The sequence below is a fragment of the Acipenser ruthenus genome, chromosome 1, assembly GCF_902713425.1.
Source record: "Acipenser ruthenus chromosome 1, fAciRut3.2 maternal haplotype, whole genome shotgun sequence".
Taxonomy (NCBI): domain Eukaryota; kingdom Metazoa; phylum Chordata; class Actinopteri; order Acipenseriformes; family Acipenseridae; genus Acipenser; species Acipenser ruthenus.
In genome coordinates, this window is record NC_081189.1 from 73,461,112 (window position 1) to 73,485,200 (window position 24,089).

Below are 24,089 nucleotides of genomic sequence, written 5' to 3' on the forward strand. Positions count from 1 at the left end.
ATATAATGATCTAAGAATCTGTGTCTATTTTCTAAAGTCGAAAGTGGTGGAGAATGTAAACTTCCACCAGTTAGCTTTCTGCCTGCTTCAGCACGGTCAATACGACTATCCGCCAGTAAAAAACACAGTGACAGCAAGTCAGACCGAGTCCCCCTGGCATTCAGCATGGATCCTGTTAGAAGCAGATGTGTGTGTGTGTGCGTGTGTATGTGTACTGTATTACGATCCCAAGCTGAAATACAATCCCATTGCAATGCACACAATTCACTTTACCTCAAGCCGATCTGAAGAAGATCCGACCAACCCTTTGTGTCAAAAGTGAGACTAATTTGAATTATTCTCCAGGGTAGCCCCAAATGTGTCAAACTATAGGCTACTTTGCAAAATTACAAAATAAAAAATAAAAAAATGTTAATGCGACGATGCTGAAGTTAGCTTCTTATTCGTCCAGCTTCTTATTCACATCCCAGTTTCTCCGCAAATATGTACAAAGGTAACTAAAATTGTATAAGTAATTGGGAGTATTTCAGTGGATAAATCGCCTCGGGCTGCTCATTTCAAAGTTAATACAAACACAAGGGAACCTATCTACATCATCCATATGTATTTACCTGGCCCAAAACAGAATTTGCTATATATATATTGACTTTTGCCTGTTCAGGTCTGTGTGCTATATTAAATGGGGAAAGCACAAAACTTAAATTTGTGTTATTAGACAAGATAACAAAGGAAAGCAAATTCCATGTTAGACAGGGAAGAATACATGTGGATCACACACAGGGTTTCCACTTCCGGATACCTGCTTTAAAATGTTGCTCTAAACCTGATGTCAGTATTGCTATGTGTGCCATGTTTGCACGCTGTTCTTGTACCAAATTCTGTTTTGGATAAATACTTATGGGTGACGTGTAGGGGTTCCCCCTGTGTTTGTATTTACTTTGAAATGAGCAGCCCGAGGCAATTTATCCCCTAATTACCCCAGGGCCAGTTACTTATTCAATTGTAGTTACATTTGTGCAAATTAGCGAATAACAAGCTGGGATGCGAATAAGAAACTGGGATGCGAATAAGAAGCTGGCCACATTAGAAGTCAACTTCAGCATGGTGTTACTGTGGTAATAAATACAGACATATGCTTTTAAATAAAATGACCAAACCATCCACCTAATATAATATACTGAGTAGAATTGTAAACAGTTGTTTTTAGTTTTAAGTAGTGTTTAAAGTTGTGATGAACATACAATACATTCCTTAAAGTAAATTAGCTTTCAGTTCTATTCAGGGACCGTCTTCAGTTAACAATACAGTATTCAGTATTTCGATGCATATGTGCTACTTGCTGTACCATTTTGTTTTAGCACTCTTCCTTTTTTAGTGCATATTTATGATTTTGGAATGTTTTGATATTATGCTTGTTGCAATATTGACTTAACAATTAAACATTACTTAGCCCACTTTATCATCTGAAATATATAAATAAATAAATTGGATGGTTTGATGATTTTATTTAAAAGCATATCTCTGCAGTGCTGTGACCTGGATGACTTGTGGGTGACATCAGACCAGGAAATAAATGGATCAGCACAGGCAAGTACTACGGATGAAGCTCTGCTGTGCACATTTAATAATAAATAAAAAGCTTGAACAAAGACAATCCTGGCAGTGACAATGCTGACAGCGCCAAGGCTGGCTCCTCCAGCAAAGGCAGTTCTGACAGTGGAAAGGCTGCCCATGGCAATGCTGTCAGTGGAAATGCTGACAGCGTCCAGGCTGGCTACTCCAGCCGGGGTAATCCTGGCAATGGCTGGAGAATCGCATTTTCGACCGTTTGTTTCTGCACCACAGTTTTTTCCACCGATTCAGAATTTTCTAAAGCTGCGGAAAACACGACGGGCCTCTATCCGCTAGTTTGGTTCATTAGTTATTCTGATGGTTTCTTTTGGAGGAATATATAATGATCTAAGAATCTGTGTCTATTTTCTAAAGACGAAAGTGGTGGAGAATGTAAACTTCCACCAGTTAGCTTTCTGCCTGCTTCAGCACGGTCAATACGACTATCCGCCAGTAAAAAACACAGTGACAGCAAGTCAGACCGAGTCCCCCTGGCATTCAGCATGGATCCTGTTAGAAGCAGATGTGTGTGTGTGTGCGTGTGTATGTGTACTGTATTACGATCCCAAGCTGAAATACAATCCCATTGCAATGCACACAATTCACTTTACCTCAAGCCGATCTGAAGAAGATCCGACCAACCCTTTGTGTCAAAAGTGAGACTAATTTGAATTATTCTCCAGGGTAGCCCCAAATGTGTCAAACTATAGGCTACTTTGCAAAATTACAAAATAAAAAATAAAAAAATGTTAATGCGACGATGCTGAAGTTAGCTTCTTATTCGTCCAGCTTCTTATTCACATCCCAGTTTCTTCGCAAATATGTACAAAGGTAACTAAAATTGTATAAGTAATTGGGAGTATTTCAGTGGATAAATCGCCTCGGGCTGCTCATTTCAAAGTTAATACAAACACAAGGGAACCTATCTACATCATCCATATGTATTTACCTGGCCCAAAACAGAATTTGCTATATATATATTGACTTTTGCCTGTTCAGGTCTGTGTGCTATATTAAATGGGGAAAGCACAAAACTTAAATTTGTGTTATTAGACAAGATAACAAAGGAAAGCAAATTCCATGTTAGACAGGGAAGAATACATGTGGATCACACACAGGGTTTCCACTTCCGGATACCTGCTTTAAAATGTTGCTCTAAACCTGATGTCAGTATTGCTATGTGTGCCATGTTTGCACGCTGTTCTTGTACCAAATTCTGTTTTGGATAAATACTTATGGGTGACGTGTAGGGGTTCCCCCTGTGTTTGTATTTACTTTGAAATGAGCAGCCCGAGGCAATTTATCCCCTAATTACCCCAGGGCCAGTTACTTATTCAATTGTAGTTACATTTGTGCATATTAGCGAATAACAAGCTGGGATGCGAATAAGAAACTGGGATGCGAATAAGAAGCTGGCCACATTAGAAGTCAACTTCAGCATGGTGTTACTGTGGTAATAAATACAGACATATGCTTTTAAATAAAATGACCAAACCATCCACCTAATATAATATACTGAGTAGAATTGTAAACAGTTGTTTTTAGTTTTAAGTAGTGTTTAAAGTTGTGATGAACATACAATACATTCCTTAAAGTAAATTAGCTTTCAGTTCTATTCAGGGACCGTCTTCAGTTAACAATACAGTATTCAGTATTTCGATGCATATGTGCTACTTGCTGTACCATTTTGTTTTAGCACTCTTCCTTTTTTAGTGCATATTTATGATTTTGGAATGTTTTGATATTATGCTTGTTGCAATATTGACTTAACAATTAAACATTACTTAGCCCACTTTATCATCTGAAATATATAAATAAATAAATTGGATGGTTTGATGATTTTATTTAAAAGCATATCTCTGCAGTGCTGTGACCTGGATGACTTGTGGGTGACATCAGACCAGGAAATAAATGGATCAGCACAGGCAAGTACTACGGATGAAGCTCTGCTGTGCACATTTAATAATAAATAAAAAGCTTGAACAAAGACAATCCTGGCAGTGACAATGCTGACAGCGCCAAGGCTGGCTCCTCCAGCAAAGGCAGCTCTGACAGTGGAAAGGCTGCCCATGGCAATGCTGTCAGTGGAAATGCTGACAGCGTCCAGGCTGGCTACTCCAGCCGGGGTAATCCTGGCAATGGCAATGCTGCCAGTGGCAATCCTGGCAGTGGCAATGCTGACAGTGGTGCAGCGCACTCCGGAAGTGGTGGTGGCGCTGGCAGCGGTCCTGCTGCCCTCAGTGCGGGACACTCCGGAAGTAGCAGCGGTACTGCGTACTCTGGCAGTGCAACTACTGCGGGAGAGGTTTTCTCCTCGCCTCTCCCCCCTTCTCTGTAGCCAGCGGTTCCCTTTTCCTGGGGCATTCAGGCATTTTCCTGGGGCATTCAGGCATTCCCTGGCAATAGCAAACCGGTCTTTACGGGCAATGGCATAGAGGCATCCCCGGGCAGTGCGGAACAGGCCACCCCAGGCATTGCAGGCTTGCCCTCCCCGGGCATTGCAGGCTTGGCAGCCCTAAGCGTTTCAGATGTGGCAGCCCGAGGCAGTGCAGGCTCTGCAGGACAGGGCAGGAGTTGACCTTTGGGAGGCGATGACAGGAGCTGATCCTCGGGAGGTAGCTTCAAGTATCGTGCTGGTGTAAAACCAGCATGGGTAGCAATTGTTATGTCTTTTTATCTCACGACACACTAACCCCGTTCAGCCAAAGTTGCAGGTTTTTACACAAGTGACCATCTCCAGATTAGTAATAAATTAATTAATCAGTCACATTCTGCACGAGTTTAACATGGATAGGGAATTTTAACCCCATCCATGCTGTGAAATAATTAACAACAAAACAACGTTCACACAGGACAGTACCTTTAAATAATAATTCAACAAATACAAATACAAAATAACACAACATAAAGTACGCACAGAGGCATGGAGTACCCCATCACAAATGTGTTTATTTGTTTATTTATTGCTTTTTAAATTTATATTTCCAAAGTATAGTTTGACACATTTGGGGCTACACGAAAATAATTCAAACTAGTCTCACTTTGACATGAAGGGGTGGTCAAATCTTGTTCTGGTATTTGTTCTTATTCAGGTCGGCTTTGGCTAAAATAAATGATCTGCACAAGCCAAATAAGATTTCGGCTTTCTAAAAATGTGAATAAACGGTTCTCAAGGCGATGGGGTTGACCTGATCCCGATGGGCTTGTATTTTGGCTTGGGATAACATAAAAATGAATATATATATATATATATATATATATATATATATATATATATATATATATATATATATATATATATATATATATTGGTGGGGGGATGTACACAAAAGGTTTACATTATTAAAACCACTCTGCTGAATTTCTTTCCCTTCTTCATTCCTTCGCCTTCTGTCTCCCCACCCCACCCCACTCACACAGCAGGCCATCAACTGGACTTCATCTTCACCAGGGAGTGCTTTCCCCCCACCGTCTTGGTCCTCTCGATATCTCTGATCACTACTTTATCTCCTTTTCTCTGTCGCTTCCATCCCTTCCTAATCCACCGACCCTCTCTGTCACCTTCTGTCAAAACCTCCATTCTCGCTCCCCCTCGGTCTTCTCCTCTGCTGCTCTCTTGCACCTCCCCTCTCGACTCCTTCTCCCAACTCTCTGTAGACTTGGCTACCTCCACTGTCTTCTCCTCTCACCTCCTGCCTCCCTTTGCCCCCTCACCTGTCAGCCTCTCAGAATCTGATCTTTGCTCCCTGCTCCAGAGCCATAAACCCACCACGTGTGCCCCTCCCAACTCACCTGTTCCAAGCTGCCACCCCTGCTCTATTCCCTTTCATTTCCTCTCTTCTCAACATCTCTGCTCTCTAGCTGTTTCCCCTCTGCCTTCAAACAGGCCTGCATCACCCCCATCTTAAAAAACCCTCCCTTGATCCCTCATCCCGCCAGAACTAGAGCCTTGTCTCCCTTCTTCCTTTCCTCTCTAAAACCCTTGAGTGATCGGTACATCACCAGCTCTCTGCTTTCCTGTCAACACATTTTTTGGTAAACCCCCTCCAATCTGGTTTTCGCCCGGCACTCCACTGAAACTGCTCTTCTCTCTGTCACTAACTCACTGCTGTCTGCCCATGCCGCTTTCCTCTCCTTTGTCCTAATTCTCCTTGACCTCTCTGCTGCCTTTGACACAGTTGACCACTCTATTCTCCTGTGACTGGAGGTGGATATGACCTGGGACTCTCCAGCACTGCTCTGCCTGGTTCTCCTCCTACCTCTCCGATCGCACATACCAGGTGTCCTGGCGTGGCTCATTACTTATTCATTTAGAACCGCAGAAAAGTATGCATGAAACATGATCTGCCATCAGATAAAACAGAGGATCACATTAAAAAATAGGCAGATATTTTTTAACAGATGAAAAGATTCAGCGGATCTTGCCATTTCCACCGAAAATGAAACCCCTCTCGAAAATCGGGCTCAATATATATTAAGCACCCATACAAATTATTTTGTCGTTCCCATCGCAAAAATATGACTTTGTACTGCCAAAATACTGTAAAATATGCCTCACTTACAGTACTTTCCCTATATCAATCTTCTGCTTAGCAACGTGGAGTAATCTGGAACAATGTGATTCGCCTAGTTATTCTGTCATTTTATTTGAATGAATACTAATTCAGTATTTAGGTCTAGTATCAAATTACAACCTACATCAACAGTGTTTTAATCTACAATGCCAAAACACCTGGAAGGTGGAGCCTCTTTTAGTTGATGCAAAAACTCCAATAACTTAATGATATTTTGGGACAAAAATATAATAGTGGCAATTGACTTGAATGCACTGTATTTTTCTTTTGATTTGGTAAGGACCTGAGTGAATTTCAAAGCCAGTCTTCATCGCTAAGTTGTTTTGTGAAGTCCTGTACATCCTCATTTGCTTTAGTGTTCCACAATTTCCAGGCCCTTGCTCTGATATTTGACACTTCCTACTGTAGCTGATTTGTTTGGTCTGCTCAAACTCAAATCCAAGTAACTGATCAAAAAGACTACAGATGAATTGCCTGCCAAAGATATATAATTATAAAACCACTAATTAGTATTGATATGGCAATTAAGAAAATCACTGTTTACTGGATAAGACAAAAATATAGCTTGCTAACATAAATCAAATTGGTAATGTGCCACTTTGTGTGTGTAATATATATATATATATATATATATATATATATATATATATATATATATATAATGAGATTTACCCCTCTACTAAATGTTATAGTGGGAAAAGCTTAAATATAAATATTTACTGGGAAATGGGGAGAGAGGGTGGATATGCTTGGGACTGAGGTAAGAAGAAGATATCTGTGTGAAAATGAATGCAGACAAAGCTAGCTTTCAGAGACCCTCAATAATGTGAGCAACTTCAGTGAGAGGAGACAATCTTTACAAGCAAAGAGCCGTTAAAAAAAAACCCGATACTCTTCCCTCCCGGGCAAAGGTAGACAGCACAGCATCGCTGGCACACTTCTTTTTTTTTCTGTACAGTGTGGCTTTAACTTTCTCTTTCTCTCTTTTTTATATCAAGGTTCATCCTTGCAGCAGTGATAAGGAATGCAGTGTTGGGGGCTATTGCCATAGTCCTAACCAAGGTCCTTCCAGATGCCTGACTTGCAGAAGGAAGAAGAAGCGTTGCCATAGAGACGGCATGTGTTGCCCTGGAAACCGCTGCAGCAATGGTATTTACTCCTTCAAATGCATTAGTTCTGTGTTGTTTATGCAAATTATTTAATTTTCCTTAATGGATATTATACTTTAAATGATATAGCATTGTTGGTATATTGATGTACAGAAAGAGTGTCATTCAAAAGACCTTTTAACATTAAAGTAAGTTAGACACTTTTTGGAATATATAACTGTTCCAATGAAAAAAGGTACTATTAACGTATATAACATTATTAATTACTTCAGTGTTTACAGTTCTTGTGGACTATCACATCTGCCATGAGTCAATTTTTGATGAAAATCACAGCACGTTTTATTCTTTATCCAAGACCAATATATTGATGAATGCTAAAGAACCCATCCTTTTGTTTTAAATTGGGAACATACTTCCATTAATATGGGGAGTACATTATTGCAACCACATCTGCAGTCATTTTTTAATTGTACTATTGTATAAAACTGGCTCAACATTGCTATTATGGAAAAGTATATTTATTAGGTATAAACACCATTTCAACAATTTCCCACAAATGGCAGCAATATGCTTTCCTAGTTATATCCTTGCTAACATTTAGACCTTTTAAGCGTTTGTTTTCAGTGTTTCCATATGTATCATTAACTGAGGAGTGCCAGCTGTTTCAATCCACCACTCACACTGATGATGTTCCTGGTGTGTCTTCCTGCACTTCCATCAGTCTGTCCAAATATCTAATCAAAACCAGCCTGTAAGAAGCTGAAAAACCAAATATTGGCGAGTCCTTATAAAACATATGGATACATAGAAATATAATTTGTAAACCAAATTGAACTTGTAGTTCTAAAGCTCCAAAGGATTCCCTTAAGCAACGCTATAATCTTAAGGTTTTCCACAAACAAGATAGGCAAAATGACAGTAACAAAATGATCATAGACTAGCCTTAGCTGTCAAGTTTATGGACACATAAGTTTGAGTTTTTGTTAAGATGTAATATTCAAGGACATGACCTATTTGTTCCTACTTTCTCTTTAGGTATCTGTATGGCTGTATCTGAGAGCATTCTTACTGGACATATCCCAGCTGTTGAAGGGCACGACAAGAACAATGGACAGCTGTCTACCAGTGACATGGGATGGCAGAACCTTGGGAAAACGCAGTCCAAGCTACCAAATGTAAAAGGTTGGTGTCTCAGACATTTTAAAAGTTTGTATTATACATGAGTACTTGATTAGTTCATAATCATTTTACTTTCCATTTTTTTTTTCTTCACTTGACCTTCTTGGAAATGACCAAAGCTGAATCATTATCTCCAGTTAGTCACTGTTATTAACAGCATATTTTACAACTGACGCCAACCCTCATCCGTCAACCATCATGTTACAGTTATGCCAGCACCCCTCTAGCAGAGATCACAGCATGGGGTGCAGACAAAACCACTTTAGACTGCTGTTATAGCAGCACCCGTTTAAAGAATCCACTAGCAAATGGTATTTTCTATTGTATCCATAAACTGCACACCAGTTGGGATTTTTTTTTATATATATATATATATATACTGTATATCTGTTAACACTGACACGTCATTATAATAATTTAGCAACAGCCATACTCTGTCTGGGTAATGCACACTTAGTCAGTCTCAACAAACATTATTTTGTTGAAATACCCTGGGCCTCCTGAGAGTGGTCCCATGTGAAAATCCTCTGGCACAGAAAGCAAAATTACCATTTAATTCCACAGAAAGAATCAGCAAGACCTGATTAAGTTCTTCAATAAATATTTTCTTTACTAATTGCAACGTTTGAAAGAATAATATAAACCGTCTGACAAGAATATTACGTTCCGCTTAACTGGATTATAATTTGCTAAAACCTGACTAAGAAAACATTACTCAGACAGTCATGTGCTAAGAATCCAGCAGTGAGTTTCTGTAAGCAATACACTAAGTTATCAGATCAATCGTGCCAGCACTGTCTAATGAGATATTTCAATGGTCACATGAATTTAATGTGATGGAAATGATTAATGATCTGTATTCTGAAGAATACAAATACAAGCTCATTTGCAGTGACCAAACAATGCAAAGCTGTTAAGACTTCAGCAACAGACAGAGAGCTATCCTTCTTGGACCACAATGAATGCAGGAACATATCAGATTGTTAAAATTGAGATCACAAATAAAAAACAACCCATATAGTCGACACAGAGAAAAGAGTGGCATACTTTTTGGCATGAGTTTATTATGGGTTTCTATTGCTGATTACATTTAGATATGAAACAGATACACAGATATAGGAACCTGATATTTCCGCATGACTAGAGTCTACACTCTTTTCCAAGAAGAACTTATAAAATGAATAATGCAGCATGAGTGCTCCACTTGCATGCTAGAAAACATAAGTCTCTCAGAACTTATTACTTACTTATGCAAGGTAAAAGTCTGTTCAATGTTTTTTCTGCTGAAGGACATGGCAAGGATTAAGTTCACCTCCCTGCAAAGCACATGAACTGAACTTTCACCTCCTTTTTCTTCAACACAAGCTATTCCAGTCTTAGTTGATTATAGGTATCTTGACTTATAGATGCAGTGTTTTAACACATTTTTGGCTTTTTTTTTTACCCCCTGAAGGTCACGAGGGCGATTCCTGTCTCCGTTCTTCTGACTGTGTGGAAGGCTTCTGCTGTGCCCGCCATTTCTGGACCAAAATCTGCAAGCCAGTCCTTCGCCAGGGGGAGGTGTGCACAAAACAGCGGAAAAAGGGCTCCCATGGCCTAGAGATCTTCCAGCGCTGCGACTGTGCAAAAGGACTTTCTTGTAAAATCTGGAAGGATGCCACTTCCTCTTCAAAATCCAGACTCCACGTTTGTCAGAAGATATAAAAGGAGGATAGCTCACGCTTTTATAACTGTGAAATTTAAGTATTTAAAATAATGAGACACGGGTAGGTTTTCCTGTGGCTGACTGCACGCCATATAATGTTCCTGAAATGCACGCGTGACGGGTGTTGGGTTGCAGCAGTGTTGGTCGATAGACGATCCATTTTGTGGTTTCTGAAATGTAAATAATGTTATCTAATATTGGTGCCATTTTGAAACCACAGAAACCATTTTTCTTGCCAAATGATCTGCAATGAGGATATTTATCTGTCTAAATCCAAGCTGTAGCTTGTTTTTTACTATGTTGACAAGACTACTTTGCAACAGAGACACAAAATGTTACATAATCAAGAAATTTCAGACTTAATTAAAATGGGCAAGGGAAACTGACTGGTACTTTAATTCAGTCTCCCCTCTTTTGTAGGTGAAAGTAGTGGTTTGGCTTTATTTTCAAACAAAGAAAGGGGAAAAATAAAGAGCTACTAACTAGCAATTAATGGGAGTTAAAACATGATTTAGATAATTGTGATTATTGTGATAATATTTAGCTTAAGATCAATAACTGCAAATGTCATTATATTCCAACCATATTATGAATAGCTGAGCTAATTTACTGAGATTTCTCATTTCTGTTTTCAGTCAATCAAAAGCTTGTTTGGAATATAAATTCTATATCAGATCAATTTCATTTCAGATAGCATACTTTAGTACTGTCGACCTCTTTTAAAATGTATTTTCTTCATGTGCACGTGGCTCCCATATTATATTTTTCTATTAGACTCTACTTTCATGCTCAGGTATGCAGTTTGTAATTTAACAGATGGTTTTAACCTGCTTTAACAATTTGTGGCCAACGATCACTCCCCTTTTAAATGTAAATATTTTTGGAAGGATCTGTCTGGCATTATACATTTTTTAGAATTATAGATGGTTTTCAAAAGGCATTGTTTTGTATTCTATGGTAAAATACGAAGATTCCGGAGTTTATGTCATTAATAGTATTTCATTTTCTGAAAGCAGTACGAAAGCAGTACGCTTTTTAATGTAAATAAAATGTCCACTATTGCCAATGTATTTATGGATCAAGATTATATCGTGTACAGTTTTGCACTTGTGTTTTATCATATGAAGGAGAGGTATTTTGTGTTTAAGAATATGTTCTTTGTGTTTAGCATCTAAAGTACAACTGCTAGAAACTATTTTAAAATGGCATAAATAGATTAGTTAATAATGACCTTAAGTCTTTTGCTGCTTATATAACTTTCCTCAAATAAGAAATACATCCAAGCTAAATGTAATCATGCTAAAAAAAAAAAACAAAAAAAAAAACATATTAAAGCACATTAGGAATTATATGTGATGGACACATTTCCTCAGTATGGTTTAAAGGAATTTGTTGCTAGTGGTTCTTATGTGGGATTCATACTGTTAGTGCTGTACCAATGACTCTGTATATAGAAACCTGAAACACTGTTGCTGATGCTTTTGGTGTAATCAGCAGTTGGCTAATTAGCGCTGTTAATATTCAGTTGTTTTTATTGTTATGTATTTGCTTCTTTTATGTATGAATAAAATTGTTTGTATTTTGTATGCCTGTTGTTACTTTTACTGTTTTGTTAGGTGCTGTAATAAGCTTCTAGTGAAGTTACATTGACAGCAACACAGTGAGTAGGCAGGAAGGAAGTATCTTTTATACATAGTAAAAGTGCAGAATTGTCTCAACATTTCCAGGACAAACATGTTGCCCACGAAGGTGTTGCTACTTTTCACATTTCAACAATTAACACATTCATTTTTCAACCAGGAGACTACACTTTACTGGGGATTCTAACAAGTATACATCAATTTAACTGCAAACAAAAGTTTAGTTTTGATTGACAAATTAATCTGTCAATCACATTTTGGTAGACACAGCACCTGAACCGACAGATAGTTCAAGCAATGAAAACTGTAAATAATGAGAGAGGCATAACTGTAACTATGGTTCAATAGGAATTCCCTTGTAAAAAAAACAAATATAGAGATGCAATTTTTTTAACTATGTTAAGTGATGACATTCTGTTATATATGATGTTAATGAAAAAACACTTTTCGCTGATCAAACTAATTAAGCCAACAATTGGTTCAATTAAGTAACAGAGATTGGTTGAAACAAAAACCAGCAGCCACAGTAGACCAGGGTTGTAGACCCCTGCTGTACATGATAGATTCAGTGGCAGTCAAAAGGTTAATACCAAGGAATTTGGCAACATTGGTCAGGTTTCCATGCAGCTTACAAAGTCGTCACTCTCTCTCCACAATCATTATTTATGTGATGTAACATGCACATGCCACACACAGTCCATGCTCTATAGGAAGTGCACATCTAAAACATTGTACGACTTTAAAGAGGGGGGATAAATCACCTTCTCACAGTTCGAGGTTTTTTTTTTTACATGACACCACTTATTCAGCGTTTCAGATTATTGTCATTTGACCCATAAAAACTGCTTTATAGTTAAGTTGTTTTATAAGCAATGTTATAAAAAATACAGAAGCTTCTACAAATACAAATAAATACCCTTTGCAATAAATTAATAAATAACAAAGCCCTTCTTTACACTTCCTATTGGTATCTTCGGGATTGGTCATCGGATAGTGGATTGCTTTAGCCTAGACTGTTCTGTCCCTTAGCAATAAGATGCAATTCATTGCACACTAGCTTTATAAATAGCATCTATCATGGGTACCTACCTACACAGGAAAAGATAAGTCACATTTGCACCAAAATATGTATTAAATTAATGTAGCTGTATTGCTGCCGTCTACCGACAACACTAGGCTTGAGCAAAATTCATTAAGCAAGATTTATTTTAAAAGTATGAAAACATGAAAAAGAAAACTTGGTTTTAACATCAGCTTGCTGCAAGACTTACTAAATTATACAAATGGCAAACGTGGCAAAGCAAAACATTATGTAATGTAATACAGAAACACAAAGGACAGGATACAAACAGGACAGTCAATAAGTCTTGCAATATTTAAAAACTGTACTGTACTAAACATTTTGACTGGATCATTTTATATCATTAACATTGTAATCTGTTCCTTCATTTTGGTTAATGAGAAAGAACCCAGAAGGACCTGAGGATTGAAAAGCGTATCGCGAGTGTTTGTTTGTTTTGTAAAAAATATATAACTTGATGTGCAAACCAATTAAGGTTTTAAAAATAAAACTGACACGCTAACTAGTTTTGGTCAAAATATATTTTAAATTGAAAGTTGTCGATGTTTTCATTTCAGTGCCCTATTCTGAAGCACGTCAAAAGGCAAAGGCAAATTTCTGGAAGGAATAAAAATACACCTAAGAAACTTAGCAATTATACAAAGATGTGACATTAAGACATGATTAGATTTCAATTGACATTAAGACGAGTGTTTGTCTTAAATCACATTGACCTAATATATAACTTGGTTAAAATTATCACTGGAGGGCCATAGAGTTACGAGTGTACAACACAGCAATGCAAAAAAATTAAAACAATGTGCTTATGTGCTTAATTACACATGGGAAGTTTTTAAAAACACTCTCTGATGTTCTGCACACACCTAATTCCTTACCAAGATTATAGGCTAGTTCAGTTGACTTCCTCAGTTTCAGATTTATGTAAAGAAACCAGGCATAACAGCATATAGCTTCATAATAGAGGTGGGTTATATGGAGTGAAGAGGTATTTCTTTACAAGCAAATATATATATATATATATATATATATATATATATATATATATACACACACACACACACACACACACACACAATGGCACAGTGAGTCATCACAAGTAATTAAGACTGCAATTTTGTTTCTGGGAACTAATTTAGCACATCAAACACTAATCAAACTTTATACAATGAAACTTGGCACAAAGCAACAGCAACAGTAGACCAAGAATAAGTCTGATTTGGCGTGTTCAAGGAGAAAAAGAGAGCATGTTTGATAGATTAAAGCCTTATTTATATATCTTAGGAAGGTGACTAGAAACAGGATTCCAATCAAAGATTTTCTTTCTTCTACACCGGATCACATACCGCATCCAATTTCCGAAAGATGTTTCTAATAATCGTTGTAACTGCACATATCTGCAGGCAAGCAAAACTGTTCAAGTACCCACCGATGGAAGTCTATAAGTGGGCAATTAATTACACTGTTCCACTGACTGGCAAAGCTCAGCTTACAAAAATGACTAAATAAATTGGTTTTAAAATGCGTAGCAAAATGGAAAACATGCAGGATATTAGTTTATTACAGGGGAATGAGGTCCCATAAATAGGTTTTGAGTAACTCGTTTTTTAAGTAACTACTACCATGTTTGCAAATTGAGATGGAAAATGTAAAAAGAGAAAGCATATGTTGTACAGTATGCTCTCAACCCCCTTTAAGTTTTTACAGATTTTTCACCCAGTTTGGTCAATTTCACCAGCTTTACACTCACTCAGTCACAGCAAATACAAACAAGACAGCTTTTCTTAAATGGGGAGAAAAAAAAAGAAAAAACAACAAAACGTTTATTTTGAATGTTTCTTTTCCTTATAATATTTGTATATGCTTATAGTAAGTTCTGTGTGAAAAAACGAACACAAAGAATTGTATAGAAAATGCTTGTACTTTACTCAAACAATGCTGAACAAAAGCCTACTGTAGAACGTTTTACTCGAGAAGTATAGCAAGCCAAATAATCATTTAGAGATATCTCAAATTGCATTTTACGATATCTTGAAATATTTAGAGATATCTGTAAAACATTTCCAGCTATCTCAAATTGAATTCCAGATATCTTTAATTGTGCAGTTTTTAAGATATCTAAAATTAATTTAAAGATATCTGTAAATCAATTTGAGATATCTAAAAATGAAATAAAGATATCTCAAATTGATTTACAGATATCTTTAAATACTATGGAAACCATATGGATTGTGCTAGCATGGTAAGCCAAACTGTCATTTAGAGATATCTTAAAATGAGGATTTAAAAGATATCTCTAAATCATTTAAAGATATCTTAAAATAACGTCCTGTTCATTTAAAGATATCTGTAAATCATTTGAAGATATCTTCAAATAACTTCCTGTTCATTTAGAGATATCTCTAAATCATTTAGAGATATCTCTAAATAACTTCCTGTTAATTTGAAGACATCTTTAAATAGACAGGAAGTCCACTGAAAACATTTTCACAGTAAGTCATTTCCAGATATCTCGAAATAGCTTCCTGTTCATTTGAAGATATCTTCAAATGATTGAGATGATTTAGAGATATCTCTAAATGAACAGGAAGTTATTTGAAGATATCTTAAAATATTTTAGAGATATCTCTAAATGAACATGAAGTTATTGAGCTATCTCTAAATGAACAGGAAGTTATTTGAAGATATCTTCAAATGATTTAGAGATATCTTTAAAGCCCTCATTTTAAAATATTTCTAAATGACAGTTTGGCGCACCGTGCTAGCCAAATCCACATATTATTTAAAGATGTCTGTAACTCATTTAAAGATATCTTCAAATAACGTCCTGTTCATTTAAAGATATCTGTAAATCATTTGAAGATATCTTCAAATAACTTCCTGTTCATTTAGAGATATCTGCAAATCATTTAGAGATATCTTCAAATAGCTTCCTGTTCATTTAAAGATATCTTTCACGGGGCGTGAGCTGGGTTGAAGAGTAAGGCAGAAGAAGCAGCAAGGAGCTGTTAGTAGGACAGAAGGTGGTCACTGACTGAGGGCGACGATGCCGACACATCCCAGGGGTAGAGGACCCAGCAACCGAAATGAGATAGACAAGATGATCGCTGACTGAGGGCGAGGATGCCGACACATCTCAGGGGCAAAGGACCCAGCAATCGAGGACAGGATAGAAAAGAGGTCGCTGACTGAGGGCGACGATGCAGACACATCCCAGGGGCAGAGGACTCAGCAACCGAAAACACTAATGAGGGTTATGACTCGAAAAGCCGCCCCTCGAGAGGAGATTGGAGAGGTACCCAGCATCTGAGACTTCTGTAAGAGGCGCTCGTAAAACCCCCGATAGGCCGAGACGTCACGCAGCTTGGGACCTGAAATAAGGACAAAGCATTGAGGTTAGTATAGGACTCAGCACGAGTGACCACGTCCTGAAAGAGAGGCAGAATAGAACAGAGCCTCGAGTAAGGCAAGATGAGCGCAGGAGCTGCGACAGGACAGAGTTTGGCCGGGGGTCTGCTCAGACTCACATGGTGAGAACCCCCCTGAAGGTAAGGGAGGCGGATGCCTGGCCCTGAGGTCAGGGAAGTGAGACTCATGAATGAATGAATAAATGAAAGAATCCACTGCAGAAGAGGGCCAGCTCCCCACATTCATGATCTGGCTGTGATTGATGTTGGCCCTTGCAGCAGAGGGGGCTGTGCTTACAGAATGATTTGGGGGGGGGGGGGGGGGGAGGCATGCTTTGGAGGTGAAGTAGGTTGAGATCCAGTGACGAGTGATCCGAGGAGTGGGGTAGAGTAGAGGAGGGAGGCTTGCTCTGGATGGTAGAGATGTGGGTTGAGAACCAGCGATGAGTGATGATAGGAGCGAGAGGAGTCAATGAACTGAGTCAATGTCTAGGGGGCGGGTTAAGGTTACTTGCTGGGGAGATACCTTGATGTTGAAAAGAAGGGGCAGATAGGGGACTCTACCTGACAGATGAATGAACTAACCATGCTGAAATTGATCTGTCTTGGAGGTACGACCGAATGATGAAGTAAATTAGAAGCAGAAGAAACTGTGAGTTCTGAGGAGACTGAAGAAGGCCGAGATACATTGATGTTGAAAAGAATGGGCAGATAGAGGACTCTGCTTGACCGCTGAATGAAGTGACCACGCTGAAATGGATCCGTCGTGGAGGTACACAACTGAATGATGGAATAAAATTAGAAGTAGAAGAAACTGTGGATTCTGAGCTCCTGAGGAGACCGAAGAGGGCTCAGATGCAGATGATCTCCATAGGTAGATCCTTGTATGGGGCGAAGTGGCGTTTCCAAAGAGTAGAATGAGCAAACGGAGAATGTTCATTAATGTAGACAGGCGGGAAGGTGAGGCAGAAGGGAAGGCTCTTAAGAATCCCACGGAGGGTGAGGCGAACTGCTGGTATGGAGAAAATGTGGGAGAGAGAGAGAGAATCCCTACCGTGGACGATGAAAGCCAGGATCCGGTTTTGTTTGAAGGAATAGGATGAATCCGATTCTGGGCACAGAAGGCTGAAAACACTGACCAAGCTGTAGAATATGAAGCTCTCGAAGAAGGGCGAGGGCTGCAGACATGAAATGCGGAGCAGATTGAAGGAGGTTACTGAGAGTAGGATTCAGTCAAATAGCAGCTGATGAAGCTGGGGAGTCTGGAGGGGGGGAAGCAAACGGGACCAGCTGACGGAACTGGATACCGAAAGTAGAGGCCGAAGGGGAGCTGGAACTGAGGGTTGAGATAGCGGCTGGAACTGAACGAACATTGTAAATCGACTGCTGGGGAAGCTCAGCACCCTTTGTGCTCCATTTTCTGGAAACAAGGGAAGAAAGGAGATGTCGACCATCCTATGTGTTAGTTAATACGGGATCGATCAGCGGTCTGCTACTATCCTGTCTGCTTGAAATGGAAAAGGTGAACTCACATTCAGAGATTGGGTTTCACAACTCCAGTCATTCTCCTAGTAGTGGAACTCCTTAACTCATAAATCAAGACAGATTTCCAGTCTCATACCACGTCTCTCACCATGCATTAATGCTGTAATATTTGAGAGGATGTGAGGACATCTGAATAGATTGCTGAGAAGGTCAAGCACCTCGTATTTTGATTAGATGGGGATTAGCGTTAGCCTTGATTGTGGAATGCTGCCGTGATCTGCATATTGGAGGAAAGCGGGAGCGGTGGAAGTTAGTCATGTATATAAATAAGTAACGCAGTACTTAGAGGTCATGATTCGGCACGTTGAATTCGTCTCCACCAGTTGTGAAAGCGCAGCAACAGGAACCCGGAAGACAGCAGTACTGAGGCACAGAGCACGCAGAGCCTGATGAAGCTGCCTGGTCACCATGACAACTTACCACTCCCCGCAGTCACTCAATGACGGCGTTACTGTGGTAACCGTGGTCTGTAAGGCGCCGGTGGAAAAGTTGCAGTGCAGCACTATCGTTGGAGCATGTTGTGACCAGTCAAACCACGAGCCGACACTGGTTGGGCAGGATACGTCTTTTAAAAGGTTGAACGTAGCTAATGGAGGTCCAGGGCAGGATCTTCCGATGGAACGGTAACTGTGCTGGCTCTGTGGGAGCAGGGGAGGGGCGTCTAATTGCAGGCGAGGAGTAAAGAGAGATTCCGCAGCCAAAGCTTAATGGTGGATTTAAAAGAGCTAAAGTAAGGCAATCGCTGACAACGGGAATGTCGATGTCTTGTCGAAGGAGCCTGAAAGTTTAGCAGAGGACCAGTCTTTCTGATAAAGTTGCAGACAGGTTGAGTAATGACGCTGCGCTTGAACGGCGCTGTTGCTGGATGGAACAGGAAAGACAAACGTTGGAGCTCTTGAAGCCGAAAAGAGACGCTGTCTGAAAAGAAGGATCACCTGAGCAGGTAGGAAAATGATTGTTAATATCTTGGCAGCGCTGTGCAGAGAAATGACCAGCAGTGAGCGAGGCAACGAAGTTTAGATATTTAGCGGTGGAGCACGAAACGATGGCGTCTGAGCGTTTGCTACAAAAACGAAACACTAGACAGAAAAGGTGCAGGTGATCAGGGCTTAAATAGAAAATAGATGCTAATTAACAGGAAATTAGAAAATTGGGAGATTGAAGGATTGGAAGCACCCAGCTCCACGCCCCCTGAACCACGCAGGCTAACATTTAAATAGACAAGAAGTCCATTGAAAACATAGAGCATTTTCACAGGACGTCATTTTCAGATATCTTAAAATGTTTTAGAGATATCTCTAAATGAACAGGAAGTTATTTCGAGCTATCTCTAAATGATTTAGAGATATCTCTAAATGAAAAGGAAGTTATTTGAAGATATCTTCAAATGATTTAGAGATATCTTTAAACAATTTAAGATATATCTTTGAATGAACAGGATATTATTTAGAGATATCGCTAAATGATTTAGAGATATCTGAAAAGTATTTCAAGATATCTCAAAAACATTTAGAGATGTTAAAATGATTTAAAGATATCTAAAAATGCATTTTATATATCTCATTTAAAGCTCAATTTAAAGATATCTGTAAATCATTTTGAGATATCTCTAAATGTATTTTAGATATCTTAAAATGATTGAGATATCTTTAAATATTTCAAATATTTAGAGATATCTATAAATGAATTTGAGATATCTCTAAATGATAACTTGGCTTGCCATAGAGAAGACCCTCTTTTCACCTGACAGCATGCAAATGAAGGAGAAAGGAGGAGCTCAATATGCAAATTAGCCATGCGCTAATTGAGCTGTTTTCGCAGACAGCTCGGGAAAATATGGTTTCCATGCACAGAGAACAGGTACACCAGAGAATCTCACCTGGAAATCCATCGTTGTCAGGTGACATCTTGTTTGAGTGAAACTGTTTAAAACATAGTGTTTAGCTGATGTAATGAAGCTTGATTTGTAAATGCCTCGTGTCTGGTTGTTTAATAATGTGTTTTAGTGCTCTTGCCCAAATTGTTTTTCAAATGTCCATTGGTGGGGTGGCATACCGTTAGTAGTGAATACTACTTCAACTAATTTAATCAACTAATCACACAACAATTAACCCAGAGGTATATAATGAAACTGTCCAGCCCAGCTATTGCAGATCGACGTATGCTCCCAAGCCTGCCTGGATTGGGAGCAGTGGACGTTTTCACATGAAAATGCGGGTTTCCATGTGAAAATGGGCGTGGATTTCCGTTTTTAGGTCATGCTCAAGAGTAAAACCGCAATATATGAAGGGCTGAGACCCACAGAAGAAAAATAAAAAAAAAATATCACAAATACTATACAAACTCATTTTAATGTGGGCCTGAGATATTATAAACAGGGCAGCAATACATCCAGAAACACATAGAAATAGGAGGCTAATAATACAGTACATCAGAGTGTAAACTTAATATAAGTTTTTCAATTATGAAGTCTTGCTAGATGAGAACGGGCAATCACCGTTTACAGTAGCGTAAAAGTAACAGATTGCATACACTACAAGTAAAAGTAATGTTACCTATTATCATTGCTTAATTTATGCCAGGGCTTGCCTGGGCAGGGCCCCAGTACCTCTGCAAGTCTGCAAGTTCTTGCGTGCACGCTAAACCTGAGAGACAGTCCGCGGCCATGTTTGTAGCCTACTTTAAATTACTTTATGATTTTAGCTTGAGTGCCTTTAAGTAAAATGACACTGGCTGCAACTCCATTGTCGTTTTTTTATACACAAATAAGCTTGCTTGATTTGAAAAACGTCATGAACGACACAAGCAACTTCTAACACCACTTGGTTTGATTAAATGAGTTTTACACAACAAAATATGAAAGCTGAACATAAATTTCAACAAAGAACAACGACAACTTTAATGAAAAAAATATATTGTAGCCTACTTCAATAGCAACATTAGCCTGCTATGTTATTTTAAACCAAAACAAAAAAAAAGTAACGACGATCTGGTTCTCTTGCCTTTTTCAATGAATATAATTGAAAAAATTAATAGAGAATAAAACATACTAAGATAACAACTACCTAGCCTAAGTCTAATTAATCATTTTTGTAATATACCAGTGGCTTCTGTTGCATACACATCACTGATAATAGTGCAGACTCTGGGGCAATCCAATGTTCGTGTTGGGGAGCGTATTTTTTTTGTTTTAATTAATGTCGTCCTTCTGGAGTCCTCTGAATGCCTTTTAATTTGTTTGTTTTTTAAAACATTTAAATGCAAAACCATAAAAAAACATGTATACAGGCTTTTATTTATTTATTCATTATTTGTCCTGTGGTTGCCTTGAATTAATTTTTCTGCATGCACTACTGCTTTGTATATGATGTAGTATACGTGAATGTAAACACTAGTATGTACAATACTCTTTCAAATAAACGTGTTATGCTTTTGAATGGGAGGTTCATTTTATTGTCATTGCTTGCGCCCTAGCACCTCTCTCACCTCTGGGCGGTTCTCCTGGAGCCAGGGGGAAACCCTGTATTCTTTACTAACAATCTAACCCTAACCCTAACCCAACCTAACCCTAATCCTTGTTAGTCGGGTCAAGTTCTAGTCTTCTTAAATGTATCCGCTATCCTTCTCTTCATTTTCCACTTGGGGGAAGTAACTCTTCATTCCCAGCCTTGGAGGCCGATCGGTTCCCCGTGAGGACGGGGAAAGCATAGTCATCTTCCTAAAGTCACAAGCACATAATTACTATTTCAAGTCCCAGGGCTTATTCCTCGCAGCCCTTGCTGGATAAATGCAGTTATTAATATTAGGCTTAATAATACATAGGCCTCTGTATTGTAATGTAACCGATACATTTCTTATTTTCATGTCCTTGATCACAATTAAAATAATTAGTTTAATCCATATTTATTATAAAACAATTACACTTTCAAAAACAACCATATTTATCTCTAAACTGAAATCTCTGATCCCGGTTAAACATGCAGTGATCGTGTTGTAGCTCACCCTGGTTCCACACTCAGTGGTGAGGGTTCTCCTCCTTCAGGCTTGCAGACGAAAACACCAACCAAACAAAGAACCAAGAAACAGGCTTTTTCAGCCTCTTTTTAAAGGCAGGTGAGCAGGGTTAATTGATTGTCAATTCTTCAGCTGACACCTTGCCACCTGCTGCACATTAATTTCAATTAGGCAGGGAGGGAAGTCTCACCTCCAAGCCCTGCCATCCAGGACATACATTAATTGCATTTAAGCTGCTGACATTGCTGCATAGGCACAGACAAGTTTAATTGCGTGATAATGGACCATTAGTTGTTTATAGTTAAAGCATATTAACTGAAATTGTATTACGTTAAACTAAAAACGGTATCAAAAGTACATAATTAGAAAGTTTATTTTAAATGTAGGGCCTATATATACATACAGTATTTATTCTCATGGATCTGACTGCCCGAACGTGATGGACATAAGAAATGTACCAAAAGTTGTCAGATTTCAGGGGAAAAATGCAGCTCTCTCTGAAGAAAAATGTAAGCAGTAAATGCTTAGGACAAGCAAGCACACTAAATGAGTCTTATCCTTCACAGTACTAAGTTAATCCACTTGAACAGGATCATCACAAATCTGATTTGATATGCTGCAATCAGGATCTTGTTTAGTCTGATTTAGCAGATGATCTACCTGTGATGATCAACTTCTGGTACGCTGCAATCGGGATTAGAAGGTGTACTAACTAAACCTGCTTAATCCACTAGTTAGACACATCAAGTGGACCTCATTTGGTACGCTGCAATTGACCCAAATAGTCTGAAGTTTTCACATTATCTGCAAAACTATTTCCCTTTATTTAAAAATAAATAAATGCAATAAAACATTTCTACATTTTATATAGATTTTCACCTGAAATTTCACCCACTCATTAATGTCAAAAGATATTTATAGCAAGAAAAAGCAATGCTGTTATGTTTGGTAAATACATTTACTGAATGTAAATCATTTATTTTAAGTGCAATATAAGGCTTAACTAATGCTCATCGGTCACCCAGTATTACAAAATAAATTACCTTTTTTTTTTTTTTTTTTTTACTGGTACATTCCTGGCAAGTTTGATATGTATAAAAAAATAAATAAACAGCACATGGTGTTTTTTATGTGGTATTATACAAGAAGTGCCTGTTATACAAGAGGAGTTACCCTAGCGTCTCAGCCATGTGTGTTCTACAAGGGCTTTGAGTCTTCCATAGGGTCTGCATTACATTCCAAAAATTACACTGAGGATACATGCACATTGCTCCATGACATTATTACAAATGCAGTCTTTTCTGAAAAACTAAAATGTTTCATATCCTTAGCACTAGGTCATGTATTCAGTCTAAACAACAATGGCTTACAATAGAGCCTAAACAGTTTTAAATGCCTTGTGTGTTATGCTGCCTAATTACTTGTAATGCTATTTTGTTTATCAACTGTTATAATTCATGGAGTTTTAAAAAATCTAATGATGTCAGACAGCCTAGCAGTTGCTGTGTATTGGAATGTTGTGATGAAACACCTGGAAGTTCAGTTTTTTTATTATTATTATTATACAGCATTTATTCCTGCAATACAGAGATGTTTTAATCACTGTGGAATTTCTCAGTCATGGTATAATCTTACATAAAACTACTCCTTTCAAACTAGTCTTTTAAACAATTTTTATAAGAATATATTAAAATGCAAAAACTTTAAAATATCCTCATAAATATAAATTCAACTGCATTAAAAAAAAAAAAATCACTTGGTTTGCCAAGTGTACAATTTGGGATTATTTCTGATAGTCAAGTTTAACTGAAAAACCTAAACAATTAGTACATTTGTCAACAATTACTGGCAATTATTAAACAAAAAAAAAATAGGGTAATTGGTTAAAGTGACTTTACTTTTCAGTCTTGATTTCCACATTTGGAATATGTAGTTAACATTCAGGAAAAGGGTAGACTTAGCCATAGGCAATTATCATAATTGGTTGTATGCTATGATTCAATTTAGTTGAGTTCCTTTCTGTTAAAATATATATATATATATATATATATATATATATATATATATATATATATATATATATATATAAGAAGAAAGTTTGTCTGTCTGTCTATCGGTTCCTTTATGCATTCGGACCCCGCAGGAACCAATGCAACCAGACTTTGCATGGCCTCCTCTTTCATCCAGGGGAAGGTCAAGGGCTATGTTTGGATCCAAAATTTCGACC

The 24,089-nt window shown here is 38.2% G+C and overlaps 1 protein-coding gene across 1 annotated transcript in view; it reads left to right on the forward strand.

The window, feature by feature from the left end:
• LOC117421493 (dickkopf-related protein 2-like) overlaps nt 1-11,764 on the forward strand; it is a 30,895-nt gene extending 19,131 nt beyond the window's left edge. Inside the window, exons 2-4 of the mRNA XM_034035969.3 lie at nt 7,184-7,334; nt 8,330-8,476; nt 9,927-11,764. Of these exons, the coding sequence (XP_033891860.2) occupies nt 7,184-7,334; nt 8,330-8,476; nt 9,927-10,177 (549 nt within the window). The 3' untranslated portion in view covers nt 10,178-11,764. The remainder of the gene's footprint in view (nt 1-7,183; nt 7,335-8,329; nt 8,477-9,926) is intronic.
• Nucleotides 11,765-24,089: the final 12,325 nt, after the last annotated feature.